Source organism: Akebia trifoliata, chromosome 4 (assembly GCF_017979445.1).
Source record: "Akebia trifoliata isolate Shusen 1 chromosome 4, ASM1797944v1, whole genome shotgun sequence".
Classification (NCBI taxonomy): Eukaryota; Viridiplantae; Streptophyta; class Magnoliopsida; order Ranunculales; family Lardizabalaceae; genus Akebia; species Akebia trifoliata.
Window position 1 is genome coordinate 5,653,847 of NC_141378.1, and position 24,609 is coordinate 5,678,455.

Here is a 24,609-nt window from a genome sequence, read left to right on the forward strand (position 1 = left end):
CGGAATTGACGGGTGCCCAAGATTTTTTATGATTTCGATTACGATTTCACTTATTACTTTAAAATTGAAATCAAAACCGATAACAACCGGAACTGATAAAATAAAAAGGGTTTGGTGTCAAATATCATAGGAACCGACCCATTGACACCCCTACCTAATCGTTTACGATCATTCGAATCTGAAATCCTATCCAACATCATAAACAACAGAGAGAGAGAGAGATGGGAAGTGTAAGGCGGATTAAGCTTGGATCTCAAGGACTGGAGGTTTCTGCCCAAGGATTAGGGTGCATGGGCATGTCGGCCTTCTACGGCCCAGCAAAGCCAGATGAGGACATGATCGCACTCATCCACCACGCAATCGACAGTGGCGTGACCTTCCTTGACACCTCAGACATCTACGGACCCTTCACCAACGAAATCTTACTTGGAAAAGCTCTCAAAGGGGTAAGAGAGAAGGTCGAGTTGGCTACAAAGTTTGGGATCAGTTTTGTTGATGGGAAGACACGGGTGAGTGGAGATCCTGCTTATGTTAGAGCCTGTTGTGAAGCTAGCTTGAAGAGACTACAAGTTGATTGCATCGATCTCTATTACCAGCACCGCATCGATACCAACGTTCCCATCGAAGTCACGGTGAGTTCACTCATGGTTTTAAAACTCGGATCAGTCCGTTTTTCCCTCGTGAATCGATCGCCTCATTGATTCGTCACTGTTTTTGCAAAATTCGACTGGTTTTTTGAATTCTAGGTCGATTCAATCGATTTATATCTATTTTGAAATATTTAATGTTAAATGATACTTCGTGATTTTAGCATATTTTCAGTACTTGTTCTATAACTAATAAATACGATTATTATTATTGAAATATAGACATAATTTTCAATTTATGTTCAAAACTGTTTGTACCGATTTGAAAATTTTTGACTCTTCCGGGTTGGATCGGATGGGTCGAATCAAACAGGACTCTGAACCAATCCGGAAAATCAGCTCCTTTTATACTTTCTTGTCCGTTAAGACTGTAAGCAATATCTCAAAATTGTTAAATTACAATAAAATTAAATTAGGAATATAGTTGGTGAAAAAAAAAAAATTTAAATAAGTTTTCTTTACGCATAAGCATGTTTACTCACAATTAATTAGATATATACAAGGTCTAAATGTCCATGATTCGATACATCATTCCTATAAATTTCTGAAACATTCAATGTTTTGTATCGGTCTTGGCCGATAAGATACATTCTGATATTACCAGAACTTATCTTCCATGTACACTCTTATGCATTAAATTGTTCATCAAATATTACCAAGACATATAATGTCATTTGTAACTTCCAAGCCAAAGTTTGATGTTGATCCATGATTGATGGTGTTCTTATGTAATTAAAAGTGTTAATGGGGTCTCTTCGGAGATATCAAATAAATTGGAATGATACAACGAAGATTAGCATGACCTCTACACAAGGATGACACACATGAATCGAGAAATTGTCCAAATTTTTTACCAATAAAAAATGTCTTAATGGGGAGTGAAATCCAATATATTATTATTATTTTTTGTATGGGATTTAGGACTTTGTATAGCAGAAATCTATCTATAATTCTCTTCACTTCCCTTTTCTAAATGTGACGATACTTAATTTACTCTATTTTGTTGCCTCTCTCTCATTGCGTTTTTCTTTTTTTATTATATCTCATTGCGGGAACTCAAGGTGGGAGAACTCAAGAAACTTGTTGAAGAGGGAAAGATTAAATATATAGGGCTGTCCGAGGCCTCTGCTTCGACAATAAGGAGAGCACATGCCGTACACCCAATAACAGCTGTGCAGTTGGAGTGGTCCTTATGGACAAGAGATGTAGAGGAAGATATAATTCCTACCTGTAGGTGAGTATCTGCTACATCAAACTTCCTTTTACTGTGAGGACTAGTAATTGTAAGTTATAATCTCAACTTCTTTAAACTATTCAGAGAACTTGGCATAGGAATTGTTGCATACAGCCCTCTCGGGAGGGGCTTTCTTTCGTCGGGACCCAATATGGTCGAGAAATTATCAGAAAATGACTTCCGAAAGGTTTGTATTTATTTAATTACGCACACATTGCATTAAATAGAAAATATTTCATTTCAACATTGTATTTAATTTTTGTAGCATTTTTGTTGGAATGGTCACCAATAGAAAAATGATAATGACATTTTGTTGGAAGATCACTTGTAAAATACCTTACATGTTCGGCTTAAGATTATAGTTGATTCCATTCTCTGTAAATTTCATTTCTACGAGCACACAAACTTATGTCTTATCGTTCAACCATTGTTATCAGATGTCTTTAGGTTTGTCTTTGCAGATCTTTTAAATCTATAGTATAAATCCTTAACTACTAAGGTCAAAATGCAATGTTAAGGGAGAAAGAGGGGAATTATCTTCCAAAGTAACTACCAAACTCATTATCAATGATTAATAAACTAATCGACAAAGAACAATTCTTCTATAGAACACCACCACAATACAAACTCAATATCATTTTTTTTTTAAAGTAATAAAAAAAAAAAGTGAAAAAAAAAAGCAAAAAGAAGAAGAAGTTGTTGCTTGCTATAGTGTTCCTCTTTCTCTTAAAATCTTTTCCCGTACATATTTCGTAGAAAGTAAAACAAATAACATCAAGCAATGTTGTGTGTTAGTAAAGTCTACTGCATGTTACACCACAATCTGTGCTCAGAATCTACCTTCACTCATTCATTATTGACAACTGACTTGCTTTGCTTGCCTGCCAAAAAAGACACAAAAGAAAAGAAAACATTAAGTAAAAAAGACATCAAGAAGCAGAAACCTAGATTGACATCTCTATAAATTAGATTCCGATGATATTTTTTTAAATATTCAACACGTCTTTTGTAACACTCAAGATAGTTTATATATTAAGGGGTACTACCCCCTTTAACCCCCCTTGGGAGAAGCACAACTCAGTTATAGCGGGACAGCGAAGCCATAGATCTAGCTATTGATAGATGCAGCAATTATGGAGTCAGATTAGAGTGGTCAGGCTTTACTTAACACACCCATCGATTTGATGATTATACATACTGTTAACCAATAAGGTCTAAATGTTGTACTTGGAGCCCTCATATGGCTTTGACCTGCTATTTAGATACCTTACGTGTCTGGGGCTGGGCAATCTTTAGTCGACTGAAGTTCTTGGGTAACCAACAGGGTAAGAAGGGACGGATCAGCTGGAGAAAGAGCGAGAGAGGGTGAAGGTGCCTTTACATGAGGATAAGGATGGGACGATTGAATCACAATGGAAAACTCGAGTATCCCGAATATCAAATGGCCAAAATTTCCGTGAACATAATATTTCTATAATCGATCTTTTTTATCTCATTGAAATTTTCAGAATTAGATGATTTTGTGAATTCAGAAAGACTAGATTTGGGTTTGATCGTAGAATCCGTTTCTATTACTAAAACCTGAATTTAAGATGTTTAAAATACCATATAATTATCAATTTATATGTAAAAAAGAAGAAATTTTCTTCTTAGAAATGAAGACATTGTGAAAATGTAGTAGTCAGTCCCAATAGGTAAATGAGTAGTTTGTTCACATGTAATATATGATTTGTTTATCTGACCCCAAAACTTTGGGATGAGCTTTGTAGATGATGAGTGCTATCTTGCATGAACATGTAGCTATGTTCATCTATTTTGCTTGAGCTTTGCCCCTCTTGTCATGACGTACTACTGAAATATACGTTGAATTTGTAGAATCTACCGAGGTTTCGACCCGAGAATCTAGAACATAACGTACATATATTTGAGCGGGTCAATGAAATAGCTGTGAGGAAGGGATGTACCCCATCTCAGCTTGCATTGGCTTGGGTCCACCACCAGGGAAGTGATGTGTGTCCCATACCAGGAACCACTAAGATTGGAAACTTCAACCAGAACATTGGAGCTTTATCCGTGAAACTTACTCCTGAAGAAATGGCTGAACTTGAATGCCTAGCCTCCGAGGATGCAGTTAAGGGCGATAGATATGGAGGCACTTCAACGACTTGGAGGGAGTCAGAAACTCCGGACCTGTCCACTTGGAAAGGTGAATGAAGATGAGCTTTTGCTGCATCACATCTCGCTTCCTCTTTCTTCAGGGATGGTTTGAGCAATAAAGGTGTTGGGTCTCTTCTTTTTTGTATGATCTTTACCGTGTGGTATGAGTTATGTTTAAATAAATGTTAAAATTCTAATATGTACTTTCCTTTTTGTCAAACAGTTAATGATGTTTAATAAACTAGTTGATGGGCTGTTTCATTGTGATCTTTAAGTATATATTTGTCTTTGATGAAATATGTTTGAAGGGTTGATTGTAAGGAAGAGAATTAATCATGTTGCCTTTGGCACAGTTTAGGGGGTAAATTTCCTCTTCTGGACATCAGAAATGATTTTCGGAATCAAATTATTGTTTGGTTGTTTCAGCTTTGGATTTCCATAGAAGCAGAATCCAAAAGCAAGGCAGAATGAAATAACCAAAAGGTCCATAAAAACTATTTTTCATTAAATGCCTCACAGCTTCAGGAAGTGATTCTAGATTTTAAAAGCATTTCACCAAATTATCACTCTCATCATGATTTCTATAAAACTTATTAAAAGAGGGGTGATTCTATAGATGCACTTCAATTGAAATCAGAATTGCCTCAATTGAGCCCCTATTTTCTACAACAAACATTCACATCCATCACAGTATAATGATGAAGAATTCCCTTGTCCTTGGTGCAGGCCAAGCCGTTGCAGACCTTATTTACAAGTGGTTAGTATTGAATTGATTGGGTTTTCAAAATATCAATGAAGTCATCTTGAATCTTGGATGACAAGTCATTGAAATGGGTTGATCAAAAACATGATTTCAAAAATAGTCCGAGATTGGAATGACTCCAGTGAGATAAAGTCATCTTGTTATATCATCATGAATGAGAATTGACCCCTAACCCAAGATCTACCTATTTCATTTCCCCTTTTTGGTATGATGAAGCAATGGAAATAGAATTCTTTTTTTAATTGGTGGTGTTTTTCTCTTAAGAGTTGTGATAATATGACTCGCCAAGTGGATATAAAAATCTATATGTACAAGGGGGCAACAAAGGAAAAAGGTATGAAAATCCTCTAATAGAACACTCTTCTAGATTGGCATTAGAAATTCTAACTTGGACGTCGAAGTAGTTATGTTGGAAGCCCTCTCCCGAGCACAAGAGGAAAAGAGTATTTACATCAGTGAAAAGCATGAGGTAGAGCAAATTTCTGCATCTACATGCTTCATGTTGTGTTTAAATAACTGTTTAAGTCCCAAATTTCCTCCATGATGTTTAATAAATGGGTTGGACATTTTACCCTCTGATCTTTGCTGTATTAGGGACATAATTACTATTTTTATGTAAAAGTGCCACACCCCTCCTGAACTATGCAAAGAGCTGGTGCAGGCCTAGCTTGGCATAGCCAGTCGTAAAGCCCAACTAGATGCTGTAAATCCGGAAGTGCCTGGCATTGCAGACCATAGGCCAAGAGTAGCTACCACTAACCGTAGAAATATAGATGGCAATAGCGAGAATTGTTCTTGCTAAAGAACTTGGACCCGAGAATATAACTGTAGAGTCCAGATCGTATGCACCCATGGTGTAGGATTGAAACCCTCCTCCCACACCTCCAATACGTGGCACATAATCCAAAATCCAAAATCTAAGGAATTAACATCTAAAATATCTTCTTTGAAAAATTTCCTTTGGATTACAACTTACGTGGTGTGTATTAAGGTGTGGGAGGAGGGCTTCAATCCTCCGCCGTAGGTGCATACAATTCACATTCAATCCTAACGCACTCTTTACAATTATTTCATATTGAAATTTCCCTCAGAAGAAGAGTGAGAGAGAGGATGTTGTAGACACTCCAAAATTGCATAATATCTAAATCTAAAAGCCAAATCCAATACAAAATCCAAACCTAAATCTAAAACAAAATCAAATTCAAAACAAACTCCTCCTAATCGGGTGGTTATTCACATCTAGCTAACTCAATGAATGAATGGTGCCAATTCCTTATCATGTGGCAATCGAATTCTATCAATGAAAATCTAGTTGCTATAGACGCGAGTTGCATGATTTTTAAAATAAAAGTGAAGAGCTGCTATTGGCACCCCAGCTTTTACTTATTACATCCTAATTTCTTAAATTATTTATCAGGCCCCAATTAAAGATTAAAACACACTTTTCAAACATTATATAGATTTGACTCATATAATAATTTTAATATAAAAAAACATGATTACACTTTTTCAAACAATTTCAATAGTTGTTTACAATTATAATCAGGCTCATATAAAATCCTAAACCCTAAAATTAGAAATCCAGCACAACAATAAAAAAAAGAGAGAGATTTTTTTTGGCACCCCAACTTTTACTTAGCCTCAACTATTCACTTATTTTCTTTATTTTTAATTGGGGTGTAATAAGAAAGAGTTAGGGTGGCAATAGCCGCTCCTTAAATATACTAGACAGTATTACACGTGTACATTTATTCTGCTGGAAAATTCTAATATGAGGACCATGTACTATGTACTCAGACTTTATTCGAACTCCTGTTGTGTTAATTTCAATCTCCTATTTTGACTTGAAGTTATTTGATTTTATGACGTAAGGGCTTATGTTAGCTTCTTGAACTTGGCAGCCAAGACGGGGAGAGGGAACTTTTGAATCAAAACCCAGTAATTATTGATGATCAAACATCATAAATAAGAGACCGAGACACAGAGAGAGAGAGAGAGAGAGAGAGAGATGGGAAGTGTGGCACGGATGAAGTTGGGGTCTCAAGGGCTGGAGGTCTCGGCACAGGGACTTGGGTGCATGGGCATGTCGGCCTTCTACGGCCCACCAAAGCCCGAGAAGGAGATGATCACACTCATCCACCATGCCATCGACAGTGGTGTGACCTTCTTCGATACCTCAGACGTTTACGGGCCCCACACCAACGAAATCTTAGTGGGAAAAGCTCTGAACGGGTTGAGAGAGAAGGTTGAGTTAGCTACAAAGTTTGGTGTCAGGTTTGTGGATGGGAAGGGACTTGTGCGTGGAGATCCTGCTTACGTTAGAGCATGTTGTGAAGCGAGCTTGAAGAGGCTTCAAGTAGATTGTATTGATCTCTATTACCAGCATCGTATCGATACCAGAGTTCCCATCGAAGTCACGGTTCGTGCGTTCTTGCTCAAACCCAATGCCTAAAAATCTGCCAATCATAATTTCTTTATATTGTGCCTTACGTGGAGTTTGTTGAGGTGTGGGAGGAGGGTTTCAATCCTCCACCTTGGGTGCATAGGATCTGGACTCAATATTTAAATTCTAGACTCGGATTATGGGCAATAAACGGATTCTAGAATCCTAAACAAATCCACCCTTAATTTATAAGTTAGACTTAGACCAAAGAGTGCCACTTGATATGGAAAGGAAATTAGAAGTACAGCTACAAAATAATCCCAATTCATTTCTATCTTCCAAATCCAATTCCTCATGTACCCTTTTCCTTCATTAAACAAGTAGTTATGTCTCCTATAAATATCGTCCCAGAACTGTGTCCCCTTCCCATAGAATAGGAACGGTGTCTACATGGCACGTTTTGGTAATCTCTAACCAAAAAGTGTCACGTAGACACTGTTTGTTGCTATAGGAACAGGACGCCATTCTGGATCGTGACTCTTATACTAAATTACTAATCCTATTTGAAGTATAAAAGCACTCATTAAATTAATTATCTCTTTCGCTATGCAGTACTAGTTTATAGTTTATAGTCAACCACCAATTCTCTTAACACCTACAACTTGTGATAGCTTGGAGCTTCTACTTTTGGAATTTTTCCGTGCCCACACTTGGGCACTCCTCAACATGGAAAGGCACTTCTGGCCTTTGCTGAAAAAGTATCAAATGATAACATCAAAGTGTCTTTATATTGCAGAAATCTGATAATGAACCCAATTTGAGTGGGTTCTCTTTATTATTGAGAAATTGGCCTTAATTAACATTAGGTAATGGAAGAACTACATAATCATTAAATACTCTGTCTCTTTAGCATTAGAGTGTTATACTAATGCTAGTAGTCATTTTTCTTTAGGAACTATTGTTTAATTTTTGTACCACAAAGCCATCTTCATATATGTTACTCAAAGTTTTATGCTCAGCTAAAAGAATCCTATCCCTCCATTCCACTTTGTCTGGAGCCATGTTTTTTATTATTAAAAGTGAGTTCATATCCACTTTTACTATCTACACCCATGTTCTTTTGAATCTTTCTCTCGCTCTTTTAGGAATTTCAACTTGAATATTTCTTTTAACTGGCACCATAATCGGCCTTCGTTGAACATACCCAAACCATCTCAATCGACTTTCTCTTAGTTTATCACCTATTGGAACTACTCCTACATTTCACCAATTGTGTTCTTCTCTAATCTTATCTTCCCTAGTTTTTCCACTCATCTATCTGATTGTCTTCGTGTATGTTCTAGATGGAAATTCTGCAAATTATTTCTGTTAAATTATATATCATGATCAAATTCCTTTCCATTATTTTTAATAGAACTTGTCATTATGGGAAACAATGATCTCAACAGATTTATCATGCATGCTCTTTTCTTGCCTTCTTTCTTTATGTGATAATGCTTAGTTTACGCATTCCATTGCCTCTCTATATATTTTTTTATTGGCTTCTGCTAAAGGTGGGAGAACTCAAGAAACTGGTTGAAGAGGGAAAGATAAAATATATAGGGCTTTCTGAGGCCTCTGCCTCGACAATCAGGAGAGCACACGCCGTTCACCCAATAACAGCAGTGCAGTTGGAGTGGTCCTTATGGGCAAGAGATGTTGAGGAAGATATAATTCCTACCTGCAGGTGACTATCTGCTACATCAACTTCCTTCTGTGATATTTAGTATTTAAAAGTTCTAATCTCAAATACTGTAAACTATTCAGAGAACTTGGCATAGGAATTGTCGCATACAGTCCTCTGGGGAGGGGCTTTCTTTCGTCAGGGCCAAGTATGGTTGAGAACTTGACCGATAACGATGTCCGAAAGGTTTGTCTATATATCGAGTTACACACACATTGCATTTAACATAACCTATTACATTTTCAACATGTTGTAGAACTTTTGTCGCATTTTTGTTGGAATGATCACCAATAGATGAATGATATTGGCATATCAGGCCCATCAACTCAGCATGCTTCCATTGCAATATTCATGCCCGGTAGGAGGAGGGTCATCATTTATTATGATATATGAATTTTGTTTATGAATTGTCCATCCAACGTCTTCTACATTGTTAATTTCCTTACCAAGCTAAAATGCTGAATTCGTTTTCTGTTGGGACTAAAGTATTCTAGATCTCATAATTCTGAAATTCCCATGAACTTAGCATTTCTGTATTAGTTTTCTTAGAAGCAAATGTATTTGTAAAAATATAGTAGCCGCAAAAGGTGACCTAGGTGGTTCGCCCATGTGCAACGAAGGCCCGAGTACATCTCCAATTGGAAAGAATCGAACCTGTGACCTATACGAACCTAGCACTCTGATACCATGTTAACTAACCGACTCCTCTAAAAGACCATTCTGTTGGAGAGGGGAGAACTATGAATATAAGAGGCTGATGGGGCTTGACTGGGGCGATTTACCCGAGAGTGGAGGAAAATATACTCTCAACAGAAAGGATGACCCAAAAGGAGGTGACTTGAAGTACTAAGAGTGGGTATGGGCAGTAGAGAAGTGAGGATCATGACTCATTCAGCCGAGTCTAATCTTTGTATAAGGCTTTGATAACAATGATGACTTGATGAGTGCCATCTCACATGAACATGTGATTTTTTTATATTTTTTTTCATGACATGTTCCTGACATATGCATTGCACTTGTAGAGTTTTCCAAGATTTTATCCCGAGAATGTCGAGCGTAACAAACGAATATTTGAGCGGGTCAATGAAATTGCTACGAGGAAGGGATGCACACCATCTCAACTTGCATTGGCTTGGGTACACCACCAAGGAAGCGATGTGTGTCCCATACCAGGCACCACTAAGATTGGAAACTTCAACCAGAACATTGGAGCTTTGTCTGTGAAACTTACACCTGAAGAAATGGCTGAACTCGAAAGCTTAGCTTCCAAGGATGCAATTAAGGGAGATAGATCTGCAAATGTTGAGTTGACTTGGAGAAACTCAGAAACTCCTGACCCATCAACTTGGAAAGCTAAATAAATGTGTGTGTTTCACTGTAATATCTCGTAATCTCGCTTCCTCTTTTAATAACTATGTTTGAACAATAAAGGTGTTCAGTATGATCTTCATAGTGATGATGTATTTAAATAACTGTTTAAATCTCCAGTTTCCTCCTTTGTCTCTGTATCAGGGAGAGAATTACTTGTTTTTATATAAAACTTGTCTCCGTTTGGGTCCAATCCCTTTAAGTTATAGAATTTTGGTTTATCTCGTCTTTCTTGATTTAGATAAATCATGACAAATTAATCACATTTTCATCTCTAGCTCTTTTAATTACAGATTGATCAAATAAATTATTTATTGTTGAACACTCGAGAAATTAAATTATTACAGAGAACCCTATTTTATTTATTCATAACAATTTGATCCCTCCACCATACAATATAATTCATAAGCTCTCAAAATATTTTTGTATTACCATCTATCTAACAACTCCAACTTCTAAAAGACTTTCTGATTATCCCATATCAGCAAATTTTAATATATTCGTTGCTTGTTTCATTTGCTTTATATATAATTTGCACCACTTTTTCTCTCGAACTAAATCAATAAATTTTCCTCTTTATAATTTGAAAATGTCGCCATCTTTGGAAAAAAATATATTTATTATATTTAATTAAGTTATATGAATGTCAACCCTGAACGATTTGATAATTGCACTTACCTCCCCTATAGTAATCCAACAGGCTCACTAACCCTTCTTGCCTTGGACTAAACAATTAAAAATGTTTTTTTTTTCTTTTTCAACTTTTTATAAAGATTATTTTACCCTTTTCAAAATAAATTTTTTTTTATAAATAAAAATAGAATAATGATTTTTTGACGCTCCCTCTAACATACATCCTCTTTAGAAAACCGTAGCTCATTTGCCTCAAGATACATAAAATCATAATTTTTTTTCTCTTGTGTATCTCAAGGCAAATGATTTACAGTTCGGGGGGGGGGGGGGGGGGGGCACGTCAAAGAGATTAAAAATAGAGAGTTGTTATTCCCACAATAACTTTTACTAACGCCACACCAATTCTTATGTAAATCAATTGTAGAGTTTGGTGGGTGTGGCATTAGTAAAAGTTGGTGCGGCAATAGTAGTTCTCTAAAAATATCACTTTACGAAAATGGTGTCCACACGTAAAGAGTGAACGCTTAACTGAGCCCACTCACCTCTTACGAGATGTTAAAATATCATATCCAATGGAACTTCCTTCCAAGAGGAAAATACTTTATTATAATTTTCTACTAAATCCAATGGACACGAAAATTTTCTTTAAGAAATTCATTTAAAAGTACAATATTATATCCGGATATTCATGATTCCTTGCCTATTCTGTATAGAATTTAATGTATACCTTTGGACTTTTTTTAATTGCGGACCCAATGATTGGCCCAATCAATTATTATCGAAAACCAACGTATACTAAATTTTAGGACTCTTTTGATAGCTCCATTTAATAAAACTTCTCTTTCTAATTAGTCCTTGAACCTCACTCCCAATATTTTTCACGTTTGAAACGTCAAATGTGCCCTAACAGTTCAAATTCTTTATTTTCATTCAAAAAATTAGATTTTCAACATCCCAATCAAATTTTGGAGGATCCATTCCGATGTAAAGGATTTGAGAAAAAAGAAAAAAATCATTTTAATGAAAATTTTCAAACATTTTGAAAACAAATCTGTCCCTTAGAATTTTTTTATATATAATATTTTACTTCGTTTTTAGATGAAAATTGATTAAGGATGGTTCTTTTGATTTGAAATCACCTAGACAAATAATTATGCCAAGTTTTTAAATGATTTTTCTATTTATTTTAACTGAAAAAACTCAAAAAAAAAAAAAAAAAAATAAGTGGATTTCACAAATTTAATTCATCAATTTTTATTATTGAGTTCAACAATTTTTTTAAAAAATTGTCCCATTCGACGATAAAAAGTGGTGAGCTCAATAATATAAAATGTTGACCTCAACAATAAATAAAAAGTGTCGAGCTCGACCATAATGAAGGATCATTAAAAAATAAAATATTTACTCAATGAATTATCAAGGATTATTTAAAAAGAAATCCCTCTACTAAGGTTTTTTAAGTAATTTTTCTTATAATTTATTATGCTCTTTAAATAGCAAAGAGAGTGAAGAAATTTATATAAAATTAGAGTCATGCTGGGGTGACACAGGATTTTCTATGATTCTCACAAGTCTGACGTGAACATGCATATATAACTATAGATAATTTTTACTCATATCGCAAGAAAATACATCTATGGTTATGTGCACATCCCACGTCAGACTTGTGAGAATTACAATAAATACTTCATCATTTCAGCATTTTTCATAAAATTAAGAACATTTTTTTATCTTGAGACAATGTTGAATTGCCGAAGGACAAGAGGCTTAAGACAAAGTAGGCCCTAGGAGGTTTGAAATTTTATTATTCACATAAAAGTTAATTAAAAGTTGATGGCTCAACTTTTCATAAAAATAATATAAAAATAGTTGAATAATTATGTCTATAAGTCGTTGCCCACTTGGTTGATAAAGTATTTCGGTGATGTTAAAGAGAAATAGATTGGAATGATTTGCTTTGATTTTTAATAATTAAAATCAACATTAGAAGATTGCATCAGATAAAAATGCAATAAATTAAAATAATTTTTTTTTTGAATAATCTTAATTAATCTAAAAAAAAAATTATTTTTTTTATATTTATACTGCGGGTGTCCCGACTTACGTTTAACTAAGGGGATTAGATGAGCTAGGGCTGAAATCAAGTATGTGGGTCCCTCCCACAGACATGTGCAATGCCTACACATCACACACGCCAAGTAAGTGAGGGAGTGCCCTCGCAGGTGAGCCCAAGTAAATACTTCTTAAACATAATGTCTATCTTAATATTAATAAACATGTTATTTGGTGCATTGAAATACACCTTATTATGAGAATGTATTATCATAATACTCCAACAATTATACTCGACAATTACTTATACTCTAGATCATTTTGGATAACGGAAAATCTGAGATCCAACGGCTATCAATCAATTAGATATGTTGATCCATCCTATATGATTATAAACCCAAGAATTCAACAGAAACAGGGGACGGATCCATTTAGAATTTGGATAAAATGGGATTGCTAAACTAGATGACATACGTAATGTTTCAAAATGAGAGTTAATATTGCCTCACCAATTTTTACTAATGTCACACCAATTCTTGTATAAGTCATCAAGGAATTGCATACAGTAGATGTCGAGTTAGTAACTCCTTAAAATTATACAGTCCAAGTTGATAGGAGCGGACCTTTGAGACACGTCTATATTTTCAACTAATTACATGTCTTATTTATCTCCACTCTCTCATCTCTCTTTCCATTTACCCCCACACCCTCATCTCCCTCCAATTTTTGACCTTACACCCTCACCCCGCTACACTGGTATTTTCCAGCACAAATAATTTTCCCACCAGTTCTTCAACTATACAACTAATCACAGTTTGCCCCCACTACAAGAAAATCCGGCTCCGCCCCTGCAAGTCCGTACGTCAGCTCTTGCGTAAGTCTTACTTGTTTATTGAGCTGTGGGACAAAAACTTTACCTAATGCTTACGGTCATTTGAATCTGAAATCATATCCAACATCATAAATAACAGAGACAGAGAGTCAGAGAGAGAGAGAGAGAGAGAGAGAGATGGGAAGTGTAAGGCGGATTAAGCTTGGATCTCAAGGACTGGAGGTTTCTGCCCAAGGATTAGGGTGCATGGGCATGTCGGCCTTCTACGGCCCAGCAAAGCCAGATGAGGACATGATCGCACTCATCCATCACGCAATCGACAGTGGCGTGACCTTCCTTGACACCTCAGACGTCTACGGACCCTTCACCAACGAAATCTTACTTGGAAAAGCTCTCAAAGGGGTAAGAGAGAAGGTCGAGTTGGCTACAAAGTTTGGGATCAGTTTTGTTGATGGGAAGAAACAGGTGAGTGGAGATCCTGCTTATGTTAGAGCCTGTTGTGAAGCTAGCTTGAAGAGACTTCAAGTCGATTACATCGACCTCTATTATCAGCACCGCATCGATACCAACGTTCCCATCGAAGTCTCGGTGAGTTCACTCATGGTTTTAAAATTCGGATCATTCCGTTTTTCCCTTGTGAATCGATCGCCTCATTGATTCGTCACTATTTTTGCAAAATTCGACTGGTTTTTTGAATTCTAGGTCGATTCAATCAATTTATATCCGTTTTGAAATATTTAATGTTAAATGATATTTCTTGATTTTAGCATATTTTTACTACTTGTTATATAACTAAAAAAGACAATTATTATCATTGAAATATAGACATAATTTTTAATTTTTATTATGTTCAAAACTGTTTGTACTGATTTGGAAAGTTTCGACTCTTCCGGGTTGGATCGGATTGGTCGAATCAAACAGGACTCTGAGCCAATCCGGAAAATCAGCTCCTTTTATACTTTCTTGTCCGTTAAGACTGTAAGTCATATCTCAAAATTGTTAAATTAAAATTAAAATAAATTAGCAATATAGTTGATGAAAAAAACACAAAATTAATAAGTTTTCTTTACGCATAAGCATGTTTACTCGCAATTAATTAGACATATACAAGGTTTAAAATGTAGTATTGATTGAATGTTTCAGTTAATGAAAAAACCTATACACTATCGGCTGATGATTTGATACATCATTCTGATAAATTTCCGAAACATTCAATGTTTTGGGATCAATGTTTCATATCGGTCTTGGCCGATAAGATACAATCTGATATTATCAGAACCTATCTTCCATGTACGTTCTTATGCATTCAATTGTTCATCGAATCCTACCAAGACATATAATGTCATTTGTAACTTCTTATTATTACCCAAGCCAAAGTTTGATGTTGATCCATGATAGATGGTATACTTATGTAATTAAAAGTGTTAATGGGGTCTCTTCGGAGATATCCAATAAATTGGAATGATACAACGAAGATTAGCATGACCTATACGCAAGGATGACACACATGAATCGAGAAATTGTCCAATTTTTTACCAATAAAAAATGTTTTAATGGGGAGCGAAATCCAATTTTTTTTTTTTTTTTTGTATGGGATTTAGGACTTTGTATAGCAGAAATCTATCTATCATTCTCTTCACTTCCCTTTTCTAAATGTGATGATACTTAATTTACTCTATTTCGTTGCCTCTCTCTCATTGCATTTTTCGTTTTTTTATCATATCTCATTGCGGGAACTCAAGGTGGGAGAACTCAAGAAACTTGTTGAAGAGGGAAAGATTAAATATATAGGGCTGTCTGAGGCCTCTGCTTCAACAATAAGGAGAGCACATGCCGTACACCCAATAACAGCCGTGCAGTTGGAGTGGTCCTTATGGACAAGAGATGTAGAGGAAGATATAGTTCCTACTTGTAGGTGAGTATCTGCTACATCAAACTTCCTTAGTTACTGTGAGAAGTAGTAATTGTAAGTTATAATCTCAACTTCATTAAACTATTCAGAGAACTTGGCATAGGAATTGTTGCATACAGCCCTCTCGGGAGGGGCTTTCTTTCGTCGGGACCCAATATGGTCGAGAAATTATCTGAAAATGACTTCCGAAAGGTTTGTATTTATTTAATTACACACACATTGCATTAAATAGAAAATATTTCATTTCAACATTGTATTTAATTTTTGTAGCATTTTTGTTGGAATGGTCACCAATAGAAAAATGATAATGACATTTTTGTTGGAAGATCACTTGTAAAATTTCATAGCTTATATGTTTGGCTTAAGATTATAGTGGATTCCATTCTCTGTAAATTTCACTTCTACAAGCACACAAACTTACGTCTTATCGTTCAACCATTGTTATCAGATGTCTTAAGGTTTGTCTTTGCAGATCTTTCAAATCTATAGTATAAATCCTTAACTACTAAGGCCAAAATGCAATGTTAAGGGAGAAAGAGGGGAATTATCAAGCAAACTCATTATCAATGATTAATAAACTAATCAACAAAGAACAAGTCTTCTATAGAACACCACCACAACACAAACGCATTATCATTTTTTAAAAAAAGTAATAAAAAAATTGTGAAAAAAAAAAAAAAGCAAAATGAAGAAGAAGAAGTTGTTGCTTGCTATAGTGTTCCTCTTTCTCTTAAATCTTTTCTCCTACATATTTCATAGAAAGTAAAACAAATAACATCAAGCAATGTTGTGTGTTGGTAAAGTCTACTGAGTGTTACACCACAATTTGTGCTCAGAATCTACCTTCACCCATTCACTAGTGACTACTGACTTGCTTTGCTTGCCTGACAAAAAAGACACAATAGAAAAGAGAACATTTAAGTAAAAAAGACATCAAGAAACAGAAACCTAGACTAACATCTCTATAAATTAGATTCTGATGATATTATGTTTAAATATTCAACATTTCTTTTGTAATACTCAAGATTGGTTATATATTAAGGGGTGCTACCCCCTTTAGTCCCCCTTGGGAGAAGCACAACTCAGTTATAGTAGGACAGAGAAGCCATAAATCTAGCTATTGATAGATGCAGCAATCATGGAGTCGGATTAGAGTGGTCAGGCTTTACTAAACACACCCATTGATTTGATGATTATACATATTGTCAGCCGATAAGGTCTAAATGTTGTACTTGGAGCCGTCATTTGGCTTCGAGCTGCTATTTAGATACCTTATGTGTCTGGGGCTGGACAATCTTTTGTGGACTGAAGTCCTTGGGTAACCAACAGGGGAAGGAGGGAGGGATCAACTGGAGAAAGAGTGAGAGGGAGAAGGTGCCTTTACATGAGGGTAAGGATGGGACGATTGAATCACAATGGAAAACTTGAGTACCCTGAATCTCATATGGCCAAAATTTCCATGAACATAATATTTTCTATAATCAGTCTTTTTTATCTTATTGAAATTTTCAGAATTAGATGATTTTTTGAATTCAGAAAGATTAGGGTTGGGTTTGATCATGGAACCCGTTTCTATTACTAAAATCTGAATTTAAGATGTTAAAAATACCATATAATTATCAATTTATATGTAAAAAAGAAGTATTTTTCTTCTTAGAAATGAAGACATCATGAAAATGTAGTAGTCAGTCCCAATAGGTAAATGAGGTAGCTTGTTCACATGTAACTCCGACTTCACACCGGCATCTGCCTGCTTTCTGTATATACGTGTTCCACTCAATATGAACTACATATACAACAGTACTATCTTGCATGAACATGTAGCTATATTCATGTATGTTGCTTGAGTTTTTTTTCCTTCTTTTCATGACATACTACTGAAATATGCGTTGAATTTGTAGAATCTACCGAGGTTTCAACCTGAGAATCTCGATCGTAACGTACTTATATTTGAGCGGGTCAATGAAATAGCTGTGAGGAAGGGATGCACCCCATCTCAGCTTGCATTGGCTTGGGTCCACCACCAGGGAAGTGATGTGTGTCCCATACCAGGCACTACTAAGATTGAAAACTTCAACCAGAACATTGGAGCTTTATCCGTGAAACTTAGTCCTGAAGAAATGGCTGAACTTGAATGCCTAGCTTCTGAGGATGCAGTTAAGGGCGATAGATATGGAGGCACTTCAACGACTTGGAGGGAGTCAGAAACTCCAGACCCGTCCACTTGGAAAGGTGAATGAAGACGAGCTTTTGCTGCATCACATCTTGCTTCCTCTTTCTTCAGGGATGGTTTGAGTAATAAAGGTGTTGGGTCTTTTCTTTTTTGTACGATCTTTACAGTGTGGTTTGAGTTATGTTTAAATTAATGTTAAAATTCTAATATGTACTTTCCTTTTTGTCAAACGGTTAATAATGTTTAATAAACTAGTTGATGGGCTGTTTCATTCTGATCTTTTAGTATATATTTGTCTTTGATGATGTATGTTTGAAGAGTTGATTGTTAGGAAGAGAATTAATCATGTTGCCTTTGGCACAGTTTAGGGGGTAAATTCTTGCTTCTGGACACTCAGAAATGAATTTCGGAATCAAATTATTGTTTGGTTGTTTCGGCTTTGGATTTCCATAGAAGCAGAATCTAAAAGCAAGCCAGAATCAAATAACCAATAGGTCCATAAAAACTATTTTTCATCAAATGCCTCACAGCTTTGGGAAGTGATTCTAAATTTTAAAGGCATTTCACCAAATAATCACTATCATCATGATTTCTATAAAACTTATTAAAAGAAGGTGATTCTATAGATGCACTTCAATTGAAATCAGAATTGCCTCAATTAAGCCCTTTTTTTCTTCAAAAAAAAAACAAAAAAATTCACATACATCACAGTATAATGATGAAGAATTCCCTTGTCCTTGGTGCAGGCCAAGCCGTTGCAGACCTTAGGTTCGAGTGGTTAGTATTGAATTGATTGAGTTTTCAAAATATCGATGAAGTCATTTTGAATCTTGGACGACAAGTCATTGAAATGGGTCAATCAAAAACATGATTTCAAAAATAGCCCAACATTGGAATGACTCCGGCGAGATAAAGTCATCTTGTTATATCGTCATGAATGAGGAGAGACCCCTAACCCAAGATCTACCTGTTTCATTTCCCCTTTTTTTCATATGATGAAGCAATGGAAATAGAACTCTTTTTTTTTTAATTAGGGGTGTTTTTTTTTTTTAGAGTCGTGATAATATGACTCGTCAAGTGGCCTACTCAAATAACTTCACGATGTGGACAAGTTTGGGAATTGTGGATCTGAACAATTGTGTATCCCGAGATGCTCAAATCTATGATACCCGAACTTTTCACGTCAGGAGTCATTTGAGTATGCCAAGCGAGTCATATTATCAGACTCTTTATAAAATTATTATATCTTAAAAAGTTATTTACTATTTAGAGTCCTATGATTAGTTGTTATATTTTTAAATGATAAATAGGTCTATTTTTGAAAATTATAATGCTGTGAAGATTGCTAATATGTTGGAACATTAGTATATTTAGATAAATTTACCGGGTAGACCTATCTGTTGTAATTTTATTATAAAAACTCCCTTACTTAGAAAAGTTTGTTACCTGTACAAACCTTACTTTATAAATCATGCTACCATGACTTATTAAGTAAGATTTCAAATATCAGATTAGCCATAAAAAATTAAAAGAAAAAAATCTTTTTTATCTTGATAGTAAATGTTGAAAATAGATGGATATCAAACTCTCAAATTTAAAATTAAAATTCAACGATGAAAATTAATTTTTTTTTTTTTAAAGTTCTAAGGATTTTTTCCTTTATGATCTTGTACATCAGATCATGTTTTTGAAATCCACAAATTGATGCGGTTAGAATGCACTTCAAGATATGTTAAATATCATATTAATTGCAAAAAAAAAGAAACTTATGATTTGGATCCCATTTCAAGGTTTGCTGGGTAATGAATTTCATATAAAGGAAGATTACTTAAGAGTGGTCACAGCTCCAAGAGAGTTTTTGTAATAAAACTGCAACAATTAGTTCTGTCACGTAAACTCTCTTATATTTATGAGAAATTTCTCAAATAATTAAACAAGTTTTTGAAAAGAGTTGTGCTACACTAACTTCGTAGGACACCACGTTCAATATTGTGCTGGCGTTGCTGTACACAGATGTCCTCGAGATTACAAGTAAAAAACTATGATTCTCTATGCAGTGCCACATCAGCACAGTGTTGATTGCAGTGTCTGACAAAAGTCAGTTCAGCATTTCCCTTTTGAAAAGGAAAAGGGTATTATTAAAAGTGTTATATTTGTTGTCATGTTGACAAATCATTTTTAAGTGTTAGATATAGCTCTGTCAAACCCCCCTTCTAACATTTTGAGTATTTCTCAATTTTTTGTAATTATTTGGAAAATTTTCTTATATTTATTTATTTCCTATGTTCTTAAAAAGAAATATTAGAAAGTAAATCAATCCTCCCTTTCGAGTTAATACAGTGAGTCACTACATAATTCCACCGAGTCCAATCTACTCGACTAGTTTCCGAGGCGACTCGTCCAGTTTTAAATCTAGTTAGGCTTCCAACCAAGTTCCAACTGCCAGCCCTTTTTTACGTTACGTTTAGAACGGGTGACAGTTATTTCTCTCGAGACCACCAAATTTAGCAAAGAGCCTCTAAATGTGGCGGAAATTAGGGTTCCAAAGACTTTGAATAACGACTTGTTCTTCACTCCAACTCCATTCATCCATTTGTTGTTAGGTTGTTTTCTGGAAAATTCAGGTCGTTATTGGAATTCTCTCTGCCTCTTCTTCCTCCTTCAATTCTGAAATGGAGAAAGAAAACGACAAAATCAACAACAACAACAATGGTGATGAACTGAGCAAGAATCATGGAGAAGAGAAAATAAGTAGGAAATTCAGCTATGCTTCTGTTTGTTCTATGGATAATGAAGAAGATGGAGATGATGAGGATCTCGAGGAAGACAATGAGACCAAGTCGAAGAAGGAGAAAGAGTTAGACGTTGGCCCTCAATTCAGTCTCAAAGAACAGCTTGAGAAAGATAAGGTTCTAAAAATCATAAATTCATAATTATGCTACTTTTTTTATCTTTCTTTTTTAAGGTGATTTTCCCATATAACCCTCTATGTTTTGGAGAATATTTAAGATACCCCTGTGTTTTCGAAGTGGTAACATGCCCCTTGACCACGGTCCTTCCTATGTACTGAAGGAAAAAAAAAAACAACTATAGAAATGATCTAAACACCCTCATCTTCAACATATAACCAAAACCCTTTGATTTTTCTTCCCAAACACTGCTTTAAACGTCTTGGGTAATAATTTTTACCCTACTCTTCAACCTTAAGATTCTACCAACTTCAACCCTCAAGAACAAGATTGGATTTTTGAAGTAAAAGATGATAGGAATTTTCTATTGAATAATCAAGAGTTTCGGACACGGGATATTGAGGTGAGGTTGAAAATGATGGATTGAAAGTGGGGTTCTACAGAAATAAAAGTAATTTATAAAGTTTGAAGGTGATGCGTTTGGGGAAGAAAAAACTAGGATTTTTTATTACAAGTTGAAGGTGAGGATATTTAGGTTATTTTCATTAATCTATGGGAGAATATCGAGGTCAATGGGTATATGTTCAGTTTGAAAACAAGTAGTGTCTCAAATATTCACCAAGAAACGGAGATTTATGTCAAAACATGGTTTTAAAACTCAGTTTCACGTCTCCTCTTGTCCATGCCAAATACCTAGTCGTCTCAGATAAGTTTTCTGATACGTTTGAGATGTCTCGTTCAAAAATGAGAAAAATGAACGTGGGATTTTAAATCTCATCTGAAAAATTGACGTGTCCGTCTCGTCCATGCCTGATGCTGAGACTACTCGGGTGATACGTCTCGGTTTCGGACGAGTTTTAAGACCATTTGTCAAAATGACCCTTCTTTTTCATTTATTTTTTTTTGCACTTAGGACTCGTTTGAAATGCGGTGTGTGCAGTGGAAGTGTTTCTTCTCATGAACGCAATTGTATCATACCCATTTCATTGCATTTTTGGATGACTAATGATAAATTGATGAGGCAAAACATACGCGGCTGACGTGGCAAGGGCACAGAACCTTTGATCTTTTCCTTGTGTATCCCGAAGAAAATGATCTATGGTTCGGTGCCTTGCCACATCAGCCGCATACAGACCTCATATGTTTTGCCGTGTTGATTTATCACAGCTCTATTTGGATTGCGCTTTTCCCACTCAAAATGCTTCTCAGATTCAAATTATCATTTGACTAAAGCATAAGAAACGCTTCCCAGTTAGCCCAAAGCAAGATGCGTCTTAGATGTGCTTAACACTAGTGTTACGATACTTGGGAACGTATTTGGGTAGCGTTTTTCTAAAATCACTTTCTGGATTCAAAGTATGATAAGACAGTATAAAAAAAATTCATTCTTATGAAAATGAGAGGAAGTGCTTCTCAAGTCTTTACCAATGTTGATTTTGATTTCAAAAGCACCATTGAGTGCCAAAAGCGCTAGAAATGCTCTGGCACCGCGTTCCCAAAGGCTAGCTTAATATCTCTTCTTTATTTTACGGCTCAAATGGGTTCTCATGAAAATGGAACAAAAAAATGTGTATAAACAGGACGACGAGAGTCTGCGGAGATGGAAGGAACAACTTCTTGGAAGTGTAGACTTATCTGCTGTTGGTGGTATCTTTCTTTCAGGATTCTGTTTATTTTTCTTTAGCATAAAGAACCCAAATAACAATTTGTCAGATTTCTCCTTTGTGTTTTCCTCCTTGAAATTGATTAGAAACAATCAAGATTCAAGACACTTCCATTGACATAAAACCTTGCTGTTTTTATTGGGTCTAAATTCTGAAACCAGCGAATCATATTGCATTTCAAAACAGAGATTATGGAGCCTGAAGTACAGATTCTGAGCCTCACAATCCTGTCTCCTGATAGGCCTGATCACACCTTGCCAATCCCATTTGTTCCTAATCCTAAGGGCTATGCATTTTCCCTCAAGGATGGAAGTCGCTATCGTCTCAAGTTCTCCTTCGCAGTCTCAAACAACATTGTTTCGGGCCTTAAGTATACAAATACTGTGTGGAAGGCTGGAGTGAGAGGTACAACTTGCTACCATTGTTTCATAGATTGAACACTTGTTTCTCATTATTCTTTTTTTCATGCTTATTGTGATTTATAAATGTCTTGAATCTAGTTGTTGATCAATCACCAACCATGTACTCTACATTAGTACTCAAAATGGGGTCACTGGGCAATTATGATATTTTGGGTTTCGGGTACACATACCCTTGTTTTTTTGCTAAATGACAAAATTGACGGGGATATTATTGAAAAGTGAATGTGATGGAGAATGCTAACATCCCCATGAAGTCTTGGACTACAGTTTTAGGGGTTCTAGAGGTCTAAGAGCGATATAGGAAGAAATCCTAGATAATAATATCTTTCTCAGAGTTAGTGCATAATCACTCTCATCTCATCAATGGAAGTAGGCACTGCTGAACCACGTAAATTTTGTTGTGTTCTTTTATTTTTATTGTGGTTTGATCTAGGTTTTGACACTTTAACATAATAGAAATTTCATGGCAGTCGAAAATACAAAAGTAATGCTGGGAACTTTCAGTCCCCAAAACGAACCTTATACATACGAATTGGATGAAGAAACAACCCCTTCGGGTATTTTTGCGAGGGGCTCGTATTCTGCAAGAACGAAGGTAAACAAACCAACTAACAATGTAAGCAATCTTCAATGTAAAAGAAACTTTTTTTTTTTTTTTGAATCTCATCCTAGCCTTGTCTTCGTGTTACAGTTTACAGATGATGATGGCAAGTGCTATTTAGACATAAATTACTACTTCGAAATTCGGAGGGACTGGCCATCACCCTCCTAAGATTTCCACTTCTCTCGATGATTTGCGTTTGCTCGAAACTGCAGCAAATAATCAATTAGCAATGAATTTTCATCGATAAAATGTATCTGTTGTAATCCAATTCGGGCCAAAATACATGTACCTGATTTTGCTTCTTGTTTGTTCTCATTATTAGGAGGGTTAGAAGAAAACAGTCGTGATGGTGGTTGGTGCCAAATAGTGATTGGAACAGCAATTTTGTATGGAAAGTTCTCTTGCACTGAAATGTCAATTTCTTGTATTTGTATCTTAATGATTCTTCCTAGCATTCTATTTGTTTGCCTTAAATTTGTAAATTTATTTTTCTATTATCAGCCAACCCCAAATCTTCGGGATAAGGCTTTGAGAATGATTAATTTATTTTTCATTTCTGAAAGCCTATGTTACATTTTCTTTTTTTCTTTTTTTTTTTGAGTTCTCTAGTTCGCTTAATGATGATAGTAAAAGCCTTGTGATTTGATATATCAAATAATATCCCAAGTTCATCATTTCATAAATCAAAATTGAGGAGAGTTTTGCTTAGACAAATAACCTGTATTTCGACTTTTCACCCAAGAAATATTCTTGAATGGAATTTACTTTAAAATATACTTGTTTTTTGGATTAAAAAAGAAACTGTAATAGTTTTGCCAACTGGTGGACATCGACAATAACAAAGGCCACAAACAATCTCCTCACTAGGAGTCGAGACTTAATTTAATTATAATATTTGTAACGATGATAACAATGATGATGAAGATGATGAAGCCTATAAGGAAACCATTTCCTCGCTAAGAGCAAGAATATAATTCTTAAATCCATGGTGGAAATCATGTTTACTTGTCTTTCTTGACTCGAAAAGAATTTATCAACATTTCCAAGAAGATGTGCGTCTTTTTTACTAATTAGTCATGGATATAGGCCCTAGTTACCAAAAGTGAAGAAATCAAAAACTTTATTGAGAACAT

At 35.4% G+C, this 24,609-nt stretch overlaps 4 protein-coding genes and 2 non-coding genes across 6 annotated transcripts; all 6 read left to right on the forward strand.

The window, feature by feature from the left end:
- The first annotated feature begins 75 nt into the window (after window positions 1-75).
- LOC147403267 (putative aldo-keto reductase 2) lies at window positions 76-4,299 on the forward strand. Its single transcript, XM_086438780.1, has 4 exons — window positions 76-632; window positions 1,709-1,881; window positions 1,966-2,068; window positions 3,757-4,299. The coding sequence occupies exons 1-4, from the start codon at window positions 222-224 to the stop codon at window positions 4,093-4,095; spliced, it is 1,026 nt and encodes a 341-aa protein (XP_086294906.1). The 5' UTR covers window positions 76-221; the 3' UTR covers window positions 4,096-4,299.
- LOC147403268 (U6 spliceosomal RNA) lies at window positions 1,397-1,498 on the forward strand. Its single transcript, XR_015178163.1, has one exon. It is a non-coding gene; the product is annotated as a U6 spliceosomal RNA (small nuclear RNA).
- Window positions 4,300-6,642: 2,343 nt separating the features above from the next.
- Window positions 6,643-10,468, forward strand: LOC147403269 (putative aldo-keto reductase 2). Its single transcript, XM_086438782.1, has 4 exons — window positions 6,643-7,220; window positions 8,738-8,910; window positions 8,991-9,093; window positions 9,930-10,468. Exons 1-4 carry the CDS (start codon window positions 6,810-6,812, stop codon window positions 10,266-10,268), a joined length of 1,026 nt encoding a protein of 341 aa, XP_086294908.1. The 5' UTR covers window positions 6,643-6,809; the 3' UTR covers window positions 10,269-10,468.
- A 3,216-nt stretch (window positions 10,469-13,684) lies between these two features.
- On the forward strand, window positions 13,685-18,161 carry LOC147403270 (putative aldo-keto reductase 2). Its single transcript, XM_086438783.1, has 4 exons — window positions 13,685-14,380; window positions 15,535-15,707; window positions 15,794-15,896; window positions 17,606-18,161. The coding sequence occupies exons 1-4, from the start codon at window positions 13,970-13,972 to the stop codon at window positions 17,942-17,944; spliced, it is 1,026 nt and encodes a 341-aa protein (XP_086294909.1). The 5' UTR covers window positions 13,685-13,969; the 3' UTR covers window positions 17,945-18,161.
- LOC147403271 (U6 spliceosomal RNA) lies at window positions 15,225-15,326 on the forward strand. The gene has a single exon (XR_015178164.1). It is a non-coding gene; the product is annotated as a U6 spliceosomal RNA (small nuclear RNA).
- A 2,239-nt stretch (window positions 18,162-20,400) lies between the features above and the next one.
- LOC147403272 (rho GDP-dissociation inhibitor 1-like) lies at window positions 20,401-24,038 on the forward strand. The gene is made up of 5 exons (XM_086438784.1): window positions 20,401-20,786; window positions 22,367-22,433; window positions 22,637-22,855; window positions 23,343-23,467; window positions 23,564-24,038. The coding sequence occupies exons 1-5, from the start codon at window positions 20,550-20,552 to the stop codon at window positions 23,642-23,644; spliced, it is 729 nt and encodes a 242-aa protein (XP_086294910.1). The 5' UTR covers window positions 20,401-20,549; the 3' UTR covers window positions 23,645-24,038.
- Window positions 24,039-24,609: the final 571 nt, after the last annotated feature.